General features: G+C 37.8%; 1 protein-coding gene across 1 annotated transcript in view; it reads right to left on the minus strand.

Moving 5' to 3' along the window:
- The window catches only part of IL36R (interleukin 36 receptor), a 47,559-nt gene extending 39,355 nt beyond the window's left edge, over positions 1–8,204 (minus strand). Inside the window, exons 1-3 of the mRNA XM_090280375.1 lie at positions 8,081–8,204; positions 7,024–7,258; positions 4,744–4,939 (exon numbers count right to left, since the gene is read on the minus strand). Coding sequence (XP_090136501.1) covers positions 4,744–4,939; positions 7,024–7,258; positions 8,081–8,144 — 495 coding nt within the window. The 5' untranslated portion in view covers positions 8,145–8,204. The remainder of the gene's footprint in view (positions 1–4,743; positions 4,940–7,023; positions 7,259–8,080) is intronic.
- Positions 8,205–18,640: the final 10,436 nt, after the last annotated feature.

Here is an 18,640-nt window from a genome sequence, read left to right on the forward strand (position 1 = left end):
AACCTTAGCCGCAGGCAGCTCTGGAAAGCGTAAGGTGTCTTTTTGGTTGTTCTGTTTTTATTTTCAGCATTATAGTCTCTGTATGCAAAAGAGGCTGACCATGGGTAGTGAGTGTTTACCACCATACCTGTCATATTTTTCAACTTGAACTTTCTATCCATCTAAGCCAGCCATTATTTTAAATCTTAGCTTGATTCAGTCCCCTTCACCCTGGTGAACTACAACTTTTGAAGGCAAGGACTCTCTTACATCATTACATCCTCAGTGCCTGGCATAGTGCCAGGCAAATAGTATGCTCTAAATATTTTTATAATTTATACCAACACTCTCATTTTACAGATGAAAACACTGAGGCCCCAGGAGTGTTCCAAGATCATTAGTTAGTGGCAGAAACAGAGCAATAACTGAGGTCACTAAATCTGAGCAGGTAGACAATACAGAATGATCCTTCCTCATATTATTTGCTTCCTTGCTTCCTCCTATCTTCTCAAGTTAAGTGGTTATTTAAAAAAAATAAGTATCTCTGAGTATCACTCATACATAATCTGATTCCTAGTAGAGAATGAGATCAACTATTTGCTTTTTAAAAAGGTTCATTGGATAAAATTTGATGGCCCAGCTCTGAGTTCATCTCCAAGTCTTACAGAATTTGAAATTTATTTTAAATAATAATAAATATTATAACACTTCTTAAACTGCTAATAATTACCCAGGTCCTCAAAGTCTGACTGTAATGAAACAGGAGATAATAGGTTTTATTATTAGGCTAGTAGCCTTAAGGTTTGGAAAGCTTTTTGAAACCATGTAGTCTAAACTCATTTTCTAAGTGAGAAAATTAAGACTCAATACATCTGTATGTTGACACTGGTGTAGTGGCAGAGTCGATTCTAAAAATCTACTTCTCTACTAATGTCAACTGATTTCACATCTATGACCACAAAAGGTCCAGATAAAGAGGAGAAACTTGCCAGAAGAATCCTACCACCAAGACCCCAAAGGGTCATAATACTGATGCCAGAAAGTGATTGCTGCAAGGTTGCAAGTTGAAGGGTGAGAGGCCTGAGGAACAGAGTCTGAAGGAGCCACATAGAAAAATGTGTAACACTATATTCTGAGATGTCCAAAGCTGGACTTTGGAAATAGGGTGATGTCATTTTTAAATAACCCAGAAAAATCTATAATCACACTGTGTTATTTTTGTATAACTTTCTAATTAACTAAAGGAAAAAGAAAGAAAAAAGTACCTTTGTAGACTTGAATAACACAGTTAACAAGCTCAAACTGCAGTACTTACATTTTTTTAAAATAAACATGGGGCATTTACACCGTTTGCGTTTTACCAAATGTCAAAGTATTTACAACATATGGAGCAAATTCTCTGCCACAGTGTAATTAAGCTTAATACCACAAACGGAAAAGTAACTTATAAAAACACTATATTTGCAGGCAATGCTTTTAAAAAATTCAGAGTTCAAAGAAAAAATAACATTAGATACTGAAAAATATTTTTAACTGAATGATGAAAATATATCAAAGTATAAAACAGCTAAAACTGAGTTTAAAAGGAAATGACAACTTTAAGACTTATAATTAATGACCAAAAAATCATTTTCATAAAGTTATTAAAAGAAAAGCAAATTAAAATGAAAAATAAAAACAGGAAAAAAGTTAGATAAAAGCAGAAATTAATAAAGCAGGAAACTAATGAAAGACAGCAATTTCAAAATTAGCACTCCGAAAAAACTCTTCAAGTTGATAAAGCCATGGCAAAAGTAATCAACCAAAAAAAAAAAAAGAAAAAAGAAAAAAGAAGAAAAAAATATATATATATGACTCCAGATGTGAAAAAGAAGACATCATTACAAATTCTACAAACATTAAAAAAGTAGTAAAAGTATATTATGAACAAGTTTAGCTCAATAATTTAAAAATTATGTAGATAAAATGAAAATTTCTAAATAAACACAATGTACTAAATCTGCTATAAGAAGAAACAGAAAATCTGAGTAATCCTGTAATTAAGGACACAATCTGTAATTGAAAACCTTTCCTTCAAAGAAACTCTCAGTCCAACATAACTTTAATCTAAAAGCATGTAAAAGAGCCCTGATGAGTGTGGCTCAGTTGGCTGGGCATCATTCTCCAAAGTGAAAGGTTGCTGGTTCAAGTCCTGGTCAAGTGCACATGCCTGGGTTGCAGGTTTGATCCTGGTTTACGCATGTTTGGGTCCTGGCCCAGGTATGTGTGAGAGACAACTACCCAATTGATGTTTCTCTCCCTCTTTTTATCCCTCCCTTTCCCTCTCTCTAAAAGTAAATAAATAAAAAAAATTTTAAAATAAAAGCATGTAAAAGAAGAAATAAAATCAATCTGAAATATTTCCAGAAGAAGGATTACTTCCCAATTTATATTATAAGGTCAGCATGTCCTTTATACCAAAATCTGGCAAGGACAATGCAAGAAACAAAAATTAGAGACCCATCTCTTTATGATTTGGATAAAAAATCCTAGATAAAATATTAGCAAGCCGAATCTGACAATGTATAAAAAGGGATACACATCAATTTAGGTTATTCTAATAATGTATCATGGTATAACATTCACAAATCAATGCTTGTTATTCAGTACAGCAACAGAATTTATATGTATATGTATATATATATATATATGTATATATATATATATATATATTAGAAAAGGCAGTTAATAAAATTTTAAGATTTTTTAAAATAATTTATTTATTCATTTGTTTGTTTATTTTATTTTATTTTATTTTAGAGAGAAGGGAAAAGAGAAAGAGAGGGAGAGAAACATCACTGTGTGGTTGCCTCTCACTCGGGCCCCCAACTGGGGACATGACGTGCAACCTAGTCACGTACCCTGACTGGGAATCAAACCAGCGACACTTTGCTCACAGGCTGACACTCAATCCACTGAGACACAGCAGCCAGGGCTCAAAATTTTAAGATTTTAAGCAAACTAGAACTTCCTTAATCTGAAAAAGTCCATTTAAAGCTAAAGCAAATATCATACTTAATGGGAAAATATTGAAAGCATTTTCTGATATAATGATACAAAGGTACTGTTATTGCCACTTATGGAGTGGTGATAACACTATAGTAGATTAATAACACTGAAATAGTAATAACTTCTAGAGTGTTTTAAAGGTCCTGGCCAGTGCAATAAAGATGGGAAAAAATGTCAATGTTACAAAAATAGAAAAGCAAGAAATAAATCTGTCATTAATATACAAACAACATGATTATGTATGTATGATATACAAACAAATCTATATATCACTATTAAAACAGACAGACAAAATTACCTAGATTGTGAGATAAAAGAACAATAAACAGAATATTATATATATATAAACCATCCATTGCAATAACATCAGAAAATATCATTTTTTAAAAATATATTTAACAGAAAACATGCAAGATGTCTACACAAAAATATTATATAACATTGTTGTGAGAAATTATAGAAGAACAAATGTAGGGATATATCATGTTTATCATTTAGAAGACTTAAAATTTTAAACATACTAATCCTAAAAAAAAAGAAAAAAAGGAATTAAAAAAACCCTCACACATTAGCAAATATGAATTTAAAGACAGAAAAAAGGGCATTCATCGCCACACTTCTACATTTTTCTGCAAGAGGAAAATGGAAACAAACTAAACAAATGTGAAGCATAGTAGAGAGGAGCAACAAAGCCAAAAAGAATGGTTCTTTGAAAGAAGTGAGAGAAGTGACAAAACTGGCAAATCTCTTTTTCGGCTGGGGGCGTGTGGCGGGGAGGGCATGTAATAGGACTTAAAAGATGAACCTTATTGCAGAAGCAGACATTAAAAGAGAAGATAAACAATTCCATGCCAGAGTATTAATGAAATGGACAATTTCCTTGAAAACAAAATCTTGCCCACACTCATTTAAGAAGAAATAAGAAATTTCTATAATCCTATCACCATTAAAGAATTTGAATTAGTAGATGAAAATCTTTTCCACAAAGCAAACTCCTAACTTAGAAGTTTGTACTAGAAAGTACTAGTAAGCAGAGTTGTGAAAAACTAGTCCCAACTCTAAATAAGTAGCCATTACTCCTCCATACCAAAGATTTCATCTTATGCATTGTTATCTGCTAGTAGAGTCCAGAAAAAAAGAATGTTTGAAGGTGAAGGTACAAGATGCAGAAAGGTGAGTATAGGATTCCCTGTTTGCATAAAAAAGAAAGGGGTGAAATGTATAGCGTCATTTGCTTATATAGTATTATACAAGGAACATGCAAAGAGTGCAGGGAACTAATAACAGTAGCTACATGTTGGGGAAAGTACCATAGGCCCACCCATGACAAATATGGATCAGGAGTGGGAAGGAGACTTTCCAGGGAGTGACATATTATACTTTGTGGTTTGACTGGTGTGCATGTAGTGCACATTCAAACAAACTAATTAATTAATCTGTTGGGGGGGGGAGCCAACTATAGTCTAAAAAATAAGAATAATAGTGGGGAGGTATTAGATACAAATAATAAAATATTACAAAGCTACAATAACTATAAGTTTTAAAATAAATAATTAGCAGGTAAGATTATCAATAACAATTAGCTAACTAACAGATCTGTCCTAAGTACACAAATCTCTTTACCAATTCTGCCTTAAAAATACAACTTAAATTAAAAAATAAGTGGGCTTTAAAGAAAAAGAGAAAAAGTATTAATAGAAAAAAAATCTTTTTTACCTTATACCACTTTACTGAATCCAAATCACAACTCTTTGGGAAGTTCAGATGACACGTAAGACTGTCATTTTTTCCAACATGTAAAACTTGTTTGTACTCATCTGATAAATTCATTTGACTGTTTCTGGAAGTACCACACTGATATTTTTCAAATACAGTTAGGTTTACTTGTATTCGGTGACACATATTTGTATTACTGTAAGAAAATAACAGATTAAAACCTCATGACTTGAAACAATCACAAAATCAAATAATTCCATTTATCTTCAACTATGTCCAAATCATCTTCAAGGTACTGTGCAAACGTCCTGCCTCACACAAGACAGTACATATCTCACAAATCATTAATTACAAAAGGAAAAAAGTATTTCCATAGTGGAAACACTGATAGATCAAAATGAACATCACCAATGAGGGGCAAATGTCCCTTGAGTGTTTTCTGAAAAGGACACACTTTCATAGTATTCCAACCAAGGAGGGTCATGAGGAAATATCTAGCAAACCCAAATTAAGGAATATAATACAAAATAATTGCCTGTACTCCTTCAAACTGTCAACATCATGAAAAACAGACTGAAGAATTATTCCAGGTGAAAGAGATTAAAAATACATGGCAACCAAAGGCAATGCCTGATCTTGAATTAGGTCCTCTGCTGGAAAGGAAAGAAAAGTATTTATAATTATCACTGAGACTATTGATAAAATTACGATATGGATTGAGGATTAAATAAAAAAATATCCTACAACAGTAAAATTTCCTGAATGTGTTAACTGTACTGTGGTTATGTAAGAAAATATTCTTGTTGATGGGAATAGTCATTGAAATATTAAGGAGTCAAGGGGCATGATGCATACAACTCAAATGATTTGGGGAATCTAGATAAAGGATAGATGAGGGTTATCTATACTGTTCTTGCAAATTTTATGTGAATTTGAAGTTATTTCAAAGTAAAACTATACAGTTAAATAAATACATATCATATCTATATGTTAAAATTTTGTCAAAATTCATATTTATTTTATTCTGTGACAATATCTACATTTAGTTTATATGAAAGATGATTTTCCCCATTGCACAGCTCCCAGATTTAAATATTTTAAATCCAGTCTAGATTTTCAAATGAATTTGTGTGATATACAATTTCCAACTTTAGTTAGTTTTTAGCCAAGAGTAAAAATTGGAGAGCAGACCTCCCCCTAAGATATCTACAGCTTGATCTATGTAGCAAGTGAAATTGAGGAAAAAGGCCAGGCAGATGGGTTAATGGCCACTTCTACTTTACTAGCACTAAATAATTTTGTCCCTCAGGTCAATCTGACATATGAAAATGAGGAATCTGGCATGAATCAGAGTTGGACACAGGCTATTCTGGGACACAGAATGGGGCCAGGAAATACCATGGAAACAAAACAAGAAAGAATGCAACTTCATTTCAGGGGTACCTCCTTCACACATGCTCTCAGCTATTTTTCACTCAACGCTATCAGGCCTGCATGACTTCCACTAGGCAGATAAGAAAACCAAGGCTCAAAGAGGTCAAATAATTTCTTAAGGTCATGCATGTTTGTAAAGGAAAGTAACAAAATTGGGGCCCTCAGGCAAAATATGGTCCATAAATGTGTTTTATTTGAGCCATGAACAAAAAGCTTATTAAAAAGTTACACACACATACACACACACTAACTTCCAGGTTTTCTTGAAAAACTGGAAGATAGACTTCAGCTGAATAGACTGCCACCTTCAGTGGGGCATGTTTTCCAATTCACCACAGTCCCCACCAGACCTGTGCCATTCATTTATATATACAGTGTTACTTTCTAGCACAGAACTTAGCATTGGGTTTGGAACATACTTGGTACTTAGTCACTGTTAAATTTCCATAGCAGATGACTTACAAAAAGGTGCTCAAAGGAGGCTTATTCCTATCTGGATGTGCCATTTATCACAAAAACTTTTGGCATTCTAAGAAAGAAGGCAGCAACAATAATATTGGGACACAGGGATTTTTGTAAGCTGGTCTGGCTGTGGCATCGCTTCTATGGAAAAAGCTGCATTTCATATTCCAACAACTGATGTACAAATCTGTTCGGTTTTAAAATGTATTCATTGGAAATTGTTTCATAACAATTAGAAAGCTACATTTTATGCTACTCATTGAGTTTTCTATATCTAAAATCTTATTAAGAATTTTCCTAAAAGAATTACATACATGTAATTATAATCCATACATGAGGGAAAGAAAGAGAGTGCGTTAACTCTATTTCAAGTGAGACACTTACTTTATAACGCATTGGTAGATTCCAGAGTCCCTCCATGCCAGGGGGAGAAACAAAATCCAGTTTTGATCCTGGTAAATTCTTGTCTGCATGTTTTTGGATACTGGAATTTTGCTACGATCTTTATACCAAGTTACACGTGCTTTCCCAGATGTTAGTGGAGGGTATGTGCAATTAAAAGCAAAAGGCTGGTTTACTGAAGATGTCTCATTTTGCACACTAATGTCCCGACATTCATCTAGGGCATGAAAGGGGAAAAAAATCATGAAAGAGCACTTTCATGTTTGTTCATGAATAGTTTTAACAAATGTTTCAATTTCCTAAACAATTTTATTTGAGAGTTTTCTCAGTGTGGGACTTCTCTAAAAAAAATTGTCTGTTGATTTGAAAGCATCAAATTCCTTCCGATGTGTCCATAGAACGTAATTTACTATTTGCACCTCCCAGTCATCTTCAGCATCTGGAATGATTGATTCCCTTTTCCCTCCCACTCTAAGCCCTTTCATCCTTTCATCTTCCTGAGTCAGAAGAAATGTTCCTTCTCATCCTTAATTACCCTGTTTTTCTTTTGTTCTGCTGCTCAGCTATTCCACTCTGTCTTAAATAAAAGGTGTATAAAATGTGTATCTCATCCCAGAGAGGATTGTTTAAAATCTGCTCGCTTTTTAAGTTCTTTCTATCAAATTGCTTAGTTTCTTTCTTGGAAGAAATTTGTGTTTTGATAGTTTCTTTGCTTTTACCCTGGGTCACAAAATGACTCTGTCATGTAAAACATTCATTTGAGTGGTTTAACTCAAGTCTTGACTTACAAATTTGCTTCCTCCTCCTCCTCTCCAAAGTCACCTCAAAGCTCAAAGGTGACATCTGGAGCTGAGCATCACACACTTGGAAGTGAAACTCCCATTCCACAGAATTCTGTCTGGTCCACTGGGGAAGTGTAAACAGCAAGGCTCAGAGTCTCATGGGAACCCCCAAGGTCCTCACAGTAGGTTCGCTCAGAGCGGCAGGGAGGCACTTGGGTGAAGGTAACCACTGAGACAGGAAGAGGAACCCAACATACCAGCTGTGATCCAAAGGGGAAGAGCGCTAGACACAATGCACAGCAGCAGGAATGCCGTCTCCATGTCAGGCTACAAGGAAGAGAAAAGGTGAGAGGGGAAGGGGCAGGGGTCTGCTCCTGCGACCTCTGAACCTCAGGACACTCCAAGTCAGGCCACTGACCTTTCCTTCTTCGAGCTGAGTCCCCTAACTTTGGCCTCACATTTATCTGGAAGTGCCCACAAAGACTGCTCCTTCTCCTGCCCCCTTCCTATTCTCAGGGCCCGACCTTCAGTATTGTAAGTGGTGAGGGCACAGTGAGGGAAGTCAGGATATGGTTGTTGCAGGAGCAGGTCCCCTCCTGCAGGACGCGCCTTCGCTTGCTTCCTCTGGGGGCGCGATGGCATCCACTTCTGCCATCCAGCACACCGAGGCAGAACCTGCACCCTACACCTTGTGGGAGTCCAGCCTCCAAGCCCTGCCTCAGCCGAGGCCCCTGGTCCCCGTCGGGGCTCCCGGGCTCCACACCGTGCGTCGCAAGTAGCCTACTCACCGGCATGTCCTCGAGCTCGGGATCCGCAGGACCCGCAGTCTGAACCGACACTCCGAATATCTGCTCACCCGGAAGAAGCCAGCTTCTGTCTACCTGGCAAAGGCCAGCAGGAAAAGAGGGAGGAAGACGGAGCGCCGCTGGACGGGCAAGTAGATGCAAGCTTCACACCTTGGCCTAGAGATGGCATCTGCTCCCCCAAGGTCGCCCAGGTGGTAGGGAGTTTCCCGGTAGCGCACATTTTTGCCACCTTTTCCCTTGCACACCTACCATCGGCGCCCACCCGCGCGTGGCTCCACTTCGGACTCCCAGCTGCGTGTCTACCCGTGGGACGAGATCAGAGCGTGCAGGAGTTCTGAGGAGTGAAAGATCTGACACCCAAGAACTGAACCCTATCTCTCATTTTCACATCAGGCTGTTTCTTTGCCACCGTGGGCGGGGCAGGCTTATGTTCCCCAAGGGAAGTAAGTGTACAAAGGAACATGGCATCACACTAGGAAGTGGGTCTGAAAGCTTGTTGCCTAGTTTTCTAGCAGCTGACCGGTAATGTCTGCTTAAGTCTATTCTAAATCATCCTTGTAAATGAATTATTCACTCCTTTCCAAACCGCACATGAGCAGTAATTATATGCCCTGCATCGGCCTATATTAAATGCTCCCAAAGTGGAACCACCTCAGATGTTTCATAAGAAATATTATTTATCTGCCAGAGTCATGCTCATTAAATCTGGAAAGCAGGCATCCTATGATGATGCTCAAATTCCTGGAGCACAAAGACCGCTCTGATCTGAAACTTCAAAATAGGAGGTTATCAACAGGGACCTGTTGTCCTGGCTGTCAGGTGACAATGCACAGATATCCCTCATGACACCGACTTAAAAAAAAATATAAAATGTAATTGCCATTCAAGAGATTTCTGGTCTCAGTAGGATTTGATGCAGTGAGACAAAAGAAACCACAGGAGCAGGCAGAGGAATCAAGCAGTTGCATTGGCAGCAGAACTTCCCGGGACAGGCTGGTGGCCAGTGGTTTGCAAATATCCACACAGTTCCAAATTATTAAGGTTCCAAAGTCCTTTTATTTATGTGGGTTTGTCTGCCATTATTTACTATAGTAGAAATTAAGAGACAGTTTTTAAACATTTATTTTATTTATTTTATTATTATTTTTAATTATTAAGCTGTTACAGTTCCCACTTTTCTCCCCTTCCCTTCCCACACCCAGCCCCATCCTCACCCCACCCCAAGGCAATCCTCACATTGTTGTCCACTGTCTATGGGTTGTGCATAAATGTTCTTTGATTAATCCCTTCACCATCTTTCACCCCACCCCACTTTCTTTCCCTCAGCTGTCAGTCTGTTCTATGTATTTAATCTGCTGTTACTGTCTTGTTTGTTAGTTCATTGTGTTCATCAGATTCCACATATAAATGAGATCATGCGGTATTTTTCTTTCACTGACTGGCTTAATTCCCTTAGCATAATTTTCTCCAGGTTTCTTCCATGCTGTTGCAAAATGGAAGCGTTTCTTCTTTTTCACTGCATAGTATTGCATTGTGTAAATGTACCACAGCTTTTTTATCTACTCATTCACTTGTGGGCACTTAGACTGTTTCCAAATCTTGGCTATTGTAAGTAGCACTGCTATAAAAATAGGGGTGAATATTTTTTGCATTGGTGTTTTGGGATCTTTAGGGTATAGTCCCAGAAGTGGAATCCCTGGGTCAAAAGGGAGCTCCATATTTAGTTTTTTAAGGATACTCCATACTGCTTTCCACAGTGGCTATACCAATTTGCATTCCCACCAACAGTGCACTAGGGTTCCATTTTCTCCACATCCTTATCAACACTTGTTATCTGTTGACTTATTGATGGTAGCATTTCTGACAGGTGTGAGAAGATATTTCATTGAGATTTTAATTTGCATTTCTCTGATGATTAATGATGTTGAGCATTTTTTCATATGTCTACAGGCCCTCAGTATGTCCTTTTTGGAGAGGTGTCTATACAGGTCTCTTGCCCATTTCATAACTGGATTGTCTTCCTGGCATTGAGTTATATTAACTCTTTGTATATTCTGGAGATTGAACCCTTGTCAGACGTATCTTGGCAAAAATATTATCCCATACAGGGGGTTCCCTATGTACCTAGCTGATGGTTTCTTCAGTTGTACAAAGCCTTTTAATTTGATGGAGTCCATTTGTTTATTTTCTGCTTTGTTTCCAGTGCCTGAAGAGATATATCATCAAAAATATTTCTACGTTGAACATCTCAAATTTTATTCCTCATGTCTTTTTTCTAGAATTTTTATGGTTTTTTAATTTATATTTAAGTCTTTTATCCATTTTGAATTTATTTTTGTGCATGGTGTAAGTTGGTGGTCTAGTTTTATTTTTATTTTTGCACATATCAGTTCACAAACTCATTATATATGAATATAAATATCAGACATTTTATGAAAAATAACTATACTTTCCAAAACAAACCAACTTACTGAGAAAAGTGATATTGTTCTACAAACCACTACATACTCATATTCAATATTTAGAAATTCTTCAATGTCCAGCTTAATAAAAGACAGCTGGATTCTCATTTCTACTTCTGCATTTTATTTCTATGATGGAACATGTAATGTAGCCTCTGGAAAAGTCCACTGATCATTGGAGAGAACACCTTTGATAAGCTATTAGTGGAGACCTTCATTACATTCCCCTAACATCACCATTGAGTGAGTTTCCTCTTTATATACGCCTTTTACAAGGGTGATGCCTCTACCCAAAACAAAAGTGTTACTATAAAAAACGTCAAGTGATTAGTATTTACAACTATTGTTATAAGCAATGGTTTCTAAAACTTTATTTTTGTCCTTCTCAGTTTCTACCTTATGAATAGACAAGTGTATTCCCTATTTTGTTTTTTATGGTTTGAGGATCAGTTTGTGTGCCAAACCCAGTCAGTACCCAGAGTATAATCGGTTGTCCCAGCCCCTCTTCAGCATCTCTCTCTTATTAGACACTTCTGACATTTTACTTTGTTTAACTTATTTCTGGAGATGGTTTACACACCAAATGTGTTTCCTCATACATGGAAAGTGAACCACTGGCGGACTTCCGGCCAAGATGGAGGCTTAGACGGACACGCTAGGTCTCCCTCTACAACTATAGAGGAATACAACTACTTCAAAACAAAGGATAACTAGAAATTCCAGAAAATAAAACTACACGGAAGTCCAACATATGAAGTTATAAACCAGCGGTGCCATTTGGGCAGGTAAGAGTTAAAGAGGGCAGTGCTGTTTGCGGTCACCTGGACAACGGCAGGCGGCGAGGAATCCCGGATCCGTCAAGCCCCTGGCGGTGCACGACTCCGGCGCTGGGGAGAGCGGCCGCCGCATCGCCTTGAACAGTGAGGCCCAGGGGGGCGGGAGGACGGATCCCGGTCTCCTAGCTGAATAACTGTGTGAATCCATCTTGGACCCCCGCCCCCAAAGAAAGCACCACAGGGCTGCGAAATAGGTCGCAGACAGGCGCCAGTCGCTGAATAGTGACGCGTACACAGGCACTGCCCCCGACAGCCAGCCCAAGAAAACAAAACGCATCTGTCAAAATGAGGCAGGCAACTATAGAAATACCGGTAACACAACTCACCAGGCAGCAGATAGAGAACCTGACAGATGAACAGATAAGAAACCTGTCAGAGGCTCAGTTCTGGGCCATTGTTATCAGGTGGCTTACAGAATTCACAAAAGAGCAGGAAAAAGATATGAAAGAAGCGAAAAACTTTCATAACGAAAGGAACAAAACCGCATACGAGACAGAAGGAAAGGAAATAAAATCCAGAGTTCATTTCAACAAACTGGAATATGGAGAAGGAACAAGCAGTCAACCAATGCAGCGAGAGGAAATGGGAAGCAACAATGAAAGGATCAGAAACCTCTGGGACAGCTATAAAAGGCCCAACATAAGAATCATTGGTTTGCCAGAGAATGAGGAAGATGAACTAGAACTTGAAAAATTGAGTGAAAATATAATAAAGGAGAACTTCCCAGACTTGGGGAAGGGAATAGACCTTCAGGTCCAGGAAGCAAGGAGAGTTCCCAAGAGACTGGACCCAGGGAGAACCACTCCAAGACACACTATAATCAAAATGTCAAAAATTAAAGATAAAGAGAGAATCTTAAAAGCAGCAAGAGAGAAGAAAAGAATTATGTACAAAGGGGTCCCAATTAGACTATCAGCTGACTTCTCAAGGGAAACCCTACAGGCAAGAAGAGACTGGCAAGAAATATTCAAAGTAATGAAAATCCAAAACCTACAACCACGAATACTCTATCCAGCGAAATTGTCATTCAGAATAGAAGGACAGAGAAAGTGTTTCCAGGACAAAATAAAACTGAAAGAGTTCATTAGATCCAAACCACTGTTATATGAGATGTTAAAGGGACTGGTTTAAAAAAAAACAGAAGCTAGGGAGATGAAACAAAGGCAAACTAAATAGGCAACGAGAGTGGAAGAGGAACTGTGGGTACGGGAAGCATATTGGGGGGAGGTCAACAGGGAGGGGGAATGGGGAAAGGGAGGGAGATGATATAGGAATTGGGGATCAAGGTAGGAGGGAATGGAATAGACGAAGAGAGGTTGGGAGGAACTGTATGCACAACTAATGGACATAATCTAAAAGGGGGGGACAACTGGAGGGAGGGGGGCCACCAGGTGGAGGGGAGCAGAGGGAAGGGAAATTGGCACAAATGTAATAATTTAATCAATAAAACACATTAAATCTGAAAAAAAAAAAAGAAAGAAAGTGAACCACTGGCTTTGAAAACAGAACTGATTTGAGGACTGTGAATTTTGTAATTATAAAACCCAAACCCAAAATTTACTGCAGGTTCTGAATTACCTTGAAAAATCAGAGAAACTGGAGAGCATTGTTTGCTAAAGAGAAAGGGGAAGGAAGGAATTCAAACAAAATTTATTTATGGAGGTTCCAGGTGGAAATGTTCAAGTATGCTTTGTTATGACCATAAGGAAATGCTTTTTTATGCTGAAATTTCCTAAACTGAATTACCTTATTTTCTAATTTTCACTTTTTATATTTTTTAAACATGTATCACGCAATATTTAAGAGCTAAATAACTCAAGATAAGGCATGTTATATAAGCAAGAACTTGCCACAGAAATAATAGCAATTTTTCTATATATACCTCTCCCACCCCCTAGACTCATTGTTCTAAGCTTAGTGTTTATTATCCTGATGTGTATGTGTGTGTTCTTTAAGTAATAGAAACTATTCTTGTGTAGGATTTTTTAGTCTTTACATAAAAAGCACTATATACTTGCATAACTTGCGTTTTCTCACTTAACATTATATCTGTGAGATTTAAATACTTTTAAGAAGTGTAGCTCTCATTCACTCAAGGCCACTACTGTATAGTATTCCATTGCATAAACATGCCCCATTTATGTATCCATTTCCTTTGGACATTTAAGTTGTTCCAAATTTATATGTTGCTCTTAAAAATGGTGCTGTGGTGCAGGTTTTTGTTAATTCCTCTTGTGTGGGTTTTTGAGAGGTATATATCTAGGGAAATAGTTTCCTCACAGAAAGAACAACAACAACAACAACAAACTCTGAAGGAAGGAAGAATTTGAAAAATTCAAAATAACATAAATGAAGTCAGTGGAGTAGAGTGAACAGGCAGAAGTGTTGAGTAAATAAAGTCATTGATGCAGGAAGAAGTCCAGGGGCCTGTGAGCAATAACAAGAAGATTGGACTTTATTCTAGGCAACATTAAAAACTGTTAGACAATTTAAAGCATAAAAGAGATACAATCCAATTTAAGTTTAAAAATATCATGGCAACCATTAAAACCCACAAAAAATGACTAAAATTACAAAAACTGACAATATAACTATCACAGAGAAAGTGGCACAACTGAAGTTGACATATATAACACTTAGGAAAACTACTTGATATCATTTACTACAGCCAACTCAGCAAATCTACCTTGAAGGATACACCAAATAAAAATGCATACATATGTTCACCAAAAGGGACATCTGCAGGAATGTTCATAGCAGTAGTATTCATAATAGTCAAAAACTAGAAATAACCCAAGTTGCCATTAACAATTGAATAGATAGAATGACATCACCATCAAGGGGAAGTGAGATGACTCCTATGTATCTCCCCTTTGATCTACAACTAGTAGGACTTTTATATCCCAACAAACTTTCCTCTGCTGAGCACACTAACTCACCTGAAAGATCCACACATCAATAATTTACAGGCAAGAAGAATGTCAAATGCCTTACAACTGGATGTCTTTCCAACAACAGTCTTACAGATTTAGAGACTTTTTTGTGGGTTATGTTACATAAATTAACATGTGTTTTCTGTTTTCAAAGGGCATAAGCCTATGATCTCATTACCTGAGTGATTGTCTGTATGTATAGGCCTCACTTAATCCTGTCTGCATTGCTGCCTCCTGAGACTCAATGGTTTGGCTGAACTAAGTGGCTTGGTTGTTGAAGAACGGGGTGGTCTGTGGACTTCACTTTAAAACTGGTTTCTCTTTTCTATCCTAATGGCTTGGACAGAAAGGGCCCAGAGTTCTGAGAGGGGGGAAACCGGAAATATTTCCCTCAGCCAAAACTAAGTATAATGGGCAAAAGTGTTTTGGACAGGCGAGATGTGCCAGGGACACCTTCCTCCAAAGAAGACCTTTTTTTTTCCCCCTAATGTGGGACATTGAAAAATTAATCCCTGCCTTTTGTCATCTAGTAGTTATGGAGTGAATGATGTCTTTTAACCCTTTTGCCAAATCTGTTGCCCCCAGAATACAACAAGGATGCCAGCCTGTTAAACCAAGCATGCCATTGTCAGGGGACAGCCAACTGACCTGGAGTCTGCACGATCCTTCCCCATGTTGGAAGGCCACCCTCCCCTCCACACCCCCACTCTTATTAGAGATTTCTGGACCCAAGGGTAGGTAGGACGATGACCATGTCCAGCTTGAAGCAGCTAGAGGAGCTTGAGACCGTTGCCCATTGTCCTTTATAAGATTATAAAGGGTCTTAATATCTGAGAGGGAGGGATTGTTATTTTTTATTATTAAAATAATTAATCATTTATTTATTTTTAAAAAAGGAGAATATATGAAAGGGTGAAGTGGGAGAGCTTGTATGTACAAACCATGGGCATGGATTTGGGGGGGGATTGCTGGGGGAGGGGGGGCTGGGTGGAGGGTAGCAAAGGGAATAATTGGAACTATTGTAACAATATAATCAATAAAATATACTTAAAAATAAATAAATAAAATAAAACCTGAAGGTAGGTGTTTTGACACATATAGTTGGGGTAGAATGGGATAAGGACAGAGATGAAGCCCATATCCCCAATCTTCCAGGCTCAGCCACATCCCCAGAAAATGTGGTAGTGAAGGAGTTGGTGTGCAGCCCCCACACCACAGCCCAGTGAAGGGTAAAGAAGACAGAGTAGCGTCAGCGCACAGGAATCTGGCTTCCTCCCTTGATTACAGTGGTGACCATATCACCAGAGAGCCTGGTAAGGAGCAGTGATGCACTTCCAAACTCCTGGCCACAGCACACTAGCAACTGTGGCCATGGTAAACCAGATAGCAGCATGGCAGGCTTACAGACCAGGCTCTGCCACACACACAATTGTCACATTCAACCCCCCCCCCCCCGGTGGTTGTGAAGCCCCAAGACCCAGACAATCCAGACACAGCTGGGTCACCCATCATCCTGCTCACCCAAGCAGCAACTCTCAGGGCACAGGGATCTCAGAAACAAAAATAGCACACAGGTAAAAGAAAACAAAAAATTGTACTATTGCACCATCTACTGGGAAACAAACAAAAAGACCTTTATCAATCTACTGAATTGTCAGAAACAAAATGGTACCTAAAGAAGTGTTCACTACTTCAAGTATGCTTGCAGGGGAATAGCACACTATAAACAAACAAGGTAACATGGTATTGCAAAAAGAAAGTGACAATTTTCCAGAAACCAAACTCAAAGCCATGAAAGATTGTGATATAAATGATAAAGAATGCAACAGAATACAAAAAATTCACAAAGGCAGTTCAACGAGCTCAGGAATAAAATTCATAAATGGAAAAGCTTTACAAAGAATATAGGAACTCTAAAAAAGGACTAAACAGAATTTTGAAGCTTATGAACTTGATAAATGAGATGAAGCAGATCATATGAAAGACAAAATTCATGAGTTTAAAGTTAGAAATCTAGAATTGATTCAAGGAGAAGAGGAAAGTGAGCTAAAATATTTTTTTAAATAAAAGAATACTATGAGAGTCATCTGACTCCATTAGAAAAGAGAACATAAGGATAACGAGTATCCCAGAAGGAGAAGTGAATAAGAGAACAAAGAGCCTAGTCAAATAAATAATAGAAGGAACTGGACACACAAGTACAAGCAGCTAACAGAACACTTAATCATCTCAACCTAAGATGACTTTCTCCAAGATATATTATATTAAAACTGTCAAAAGGCAATGAAAAAGAAAGAATTCTTAAGGCATCCTGGGAGAGGGGGGAAAGACAGCAATGACAAAGGAAACCCCATCAGGCTTTTCTCGGATTTATCAGCAGAAACTTTACAAGAGAGAGTGGAATGATATATTCAAAATATTGAGATAAAAATCACTAGTCAAGAAAACTCTATCCCACAAACCTATTCTTTAGATATGAAAGAGAAATAAAGGTTTTCACAGACAAACAAAAGTTGAGGAAATTTACCACCACAAAATCTGCATTTCAAGAAATGCTGAAAAGAGCTCTTCTACTGAAACAAAAATGATAAAAGTACACAAAACTTTGAGTAAGGTGACAAACAGAAGCAGAAAATAGCAACCCTATTTCAGGATAGGGGGTTAAACACTTAATTATGATATAACATATAGGTTAAAGGGGAAAAGCATCAAAATACTGCAACTGCTTCAATTTGGTAATAAACATACAACATAAAAAAAGATAACTTCCTGGTGGGAGGAGTGACTCTCAGTCAGCTAGCTGGATGGAAGACCCACCAAAGAGCAACACAACAACAACCAAAACCCAAGTATAACCACACAGCCCAAATAAACAGATAAAAAACATCTTAAAAGCATCAAGTTCAGGAGATCAAGGATAAGGCTCCACAGAATCCCATAGGCCTCCTACCATAGAAGGTCACAACACAAAGAGAGGAAATCAAAGCAGATCAATCTAACAGCCCCCCATCAAAAGGAAGGGAAGAATCCCCAGAAAGAGGTAGACAAACTATCAGACATGGAATTCACAGTAATGATTATAAGGAAGCTCAATGAGCTCAGAGAGCTCAAAGGAAACTGCGAAGGACCCCAGGGGAACTATGAAGAACTCCAGGGAAGCTACAAGGAACCTACTGAGAACTATACTAGCATTAAAAAGGACATAGACACTATCAATAAGATCCAGGAGGAAATAAAAAATAAAATGTCTGAACTGAAGAACACAGTAAAAGAAATAAAAACCAGACTAGATGAAGCAAAATATCAGATAACTGAGCTGGAGGACAATGTAGAAGAAAATTCCTAGACAGTGCAACAAAATGAAAAAAAGACCGAAAAAGAATGAAGAGGGTTTAAGACAGCTGCAGGACAACATGAAATGTAATAATATCCATATCATAGGAATACCAGAAAGAGAAGAAGAGGAGCAAGGGATAGAAAACCTGTTTGAAAAAGTAATAACAGAAAACTTCCCTAACTTGATAAGAGAAAAAGTCACACAAGTCCAGGAAGCACAGAGGGTCCCAACAAAGATGAACCCAAACAGGCCCACTCAAACACACAAAACAATTGAAATAGTATAACTCAAAGACAAAGAGAGAATCCTAAAAGCAGAAAGAGATAAACAGCTAATAACATTCAAGGGAGCTCCAATAAAGCTAACAGCTGAATTCTCAACAGAAACACTACAAGACAGAAGGAAATGGCAAAAAAATATGTTAAGCAATGAAAAACAAAGGC

The sequence above is a fragment of the Furipterus horrens genome, unplaced genomic scaffold, assembly GCF_987537825.1.
Source record: "Furipterus horrens unplaced genomic scaffold, mFurHor1.1.pri manual_scaffold_6, whole genome shotgun sequence".
In the NCBI taxonomy this organism is placed as follows: domain Eukaryota; kingdom Metazoa; phylum Chordata; class Mammalia; order Chiroptera; family Furipteridae; genus Furipterus; species Furipterus horrens.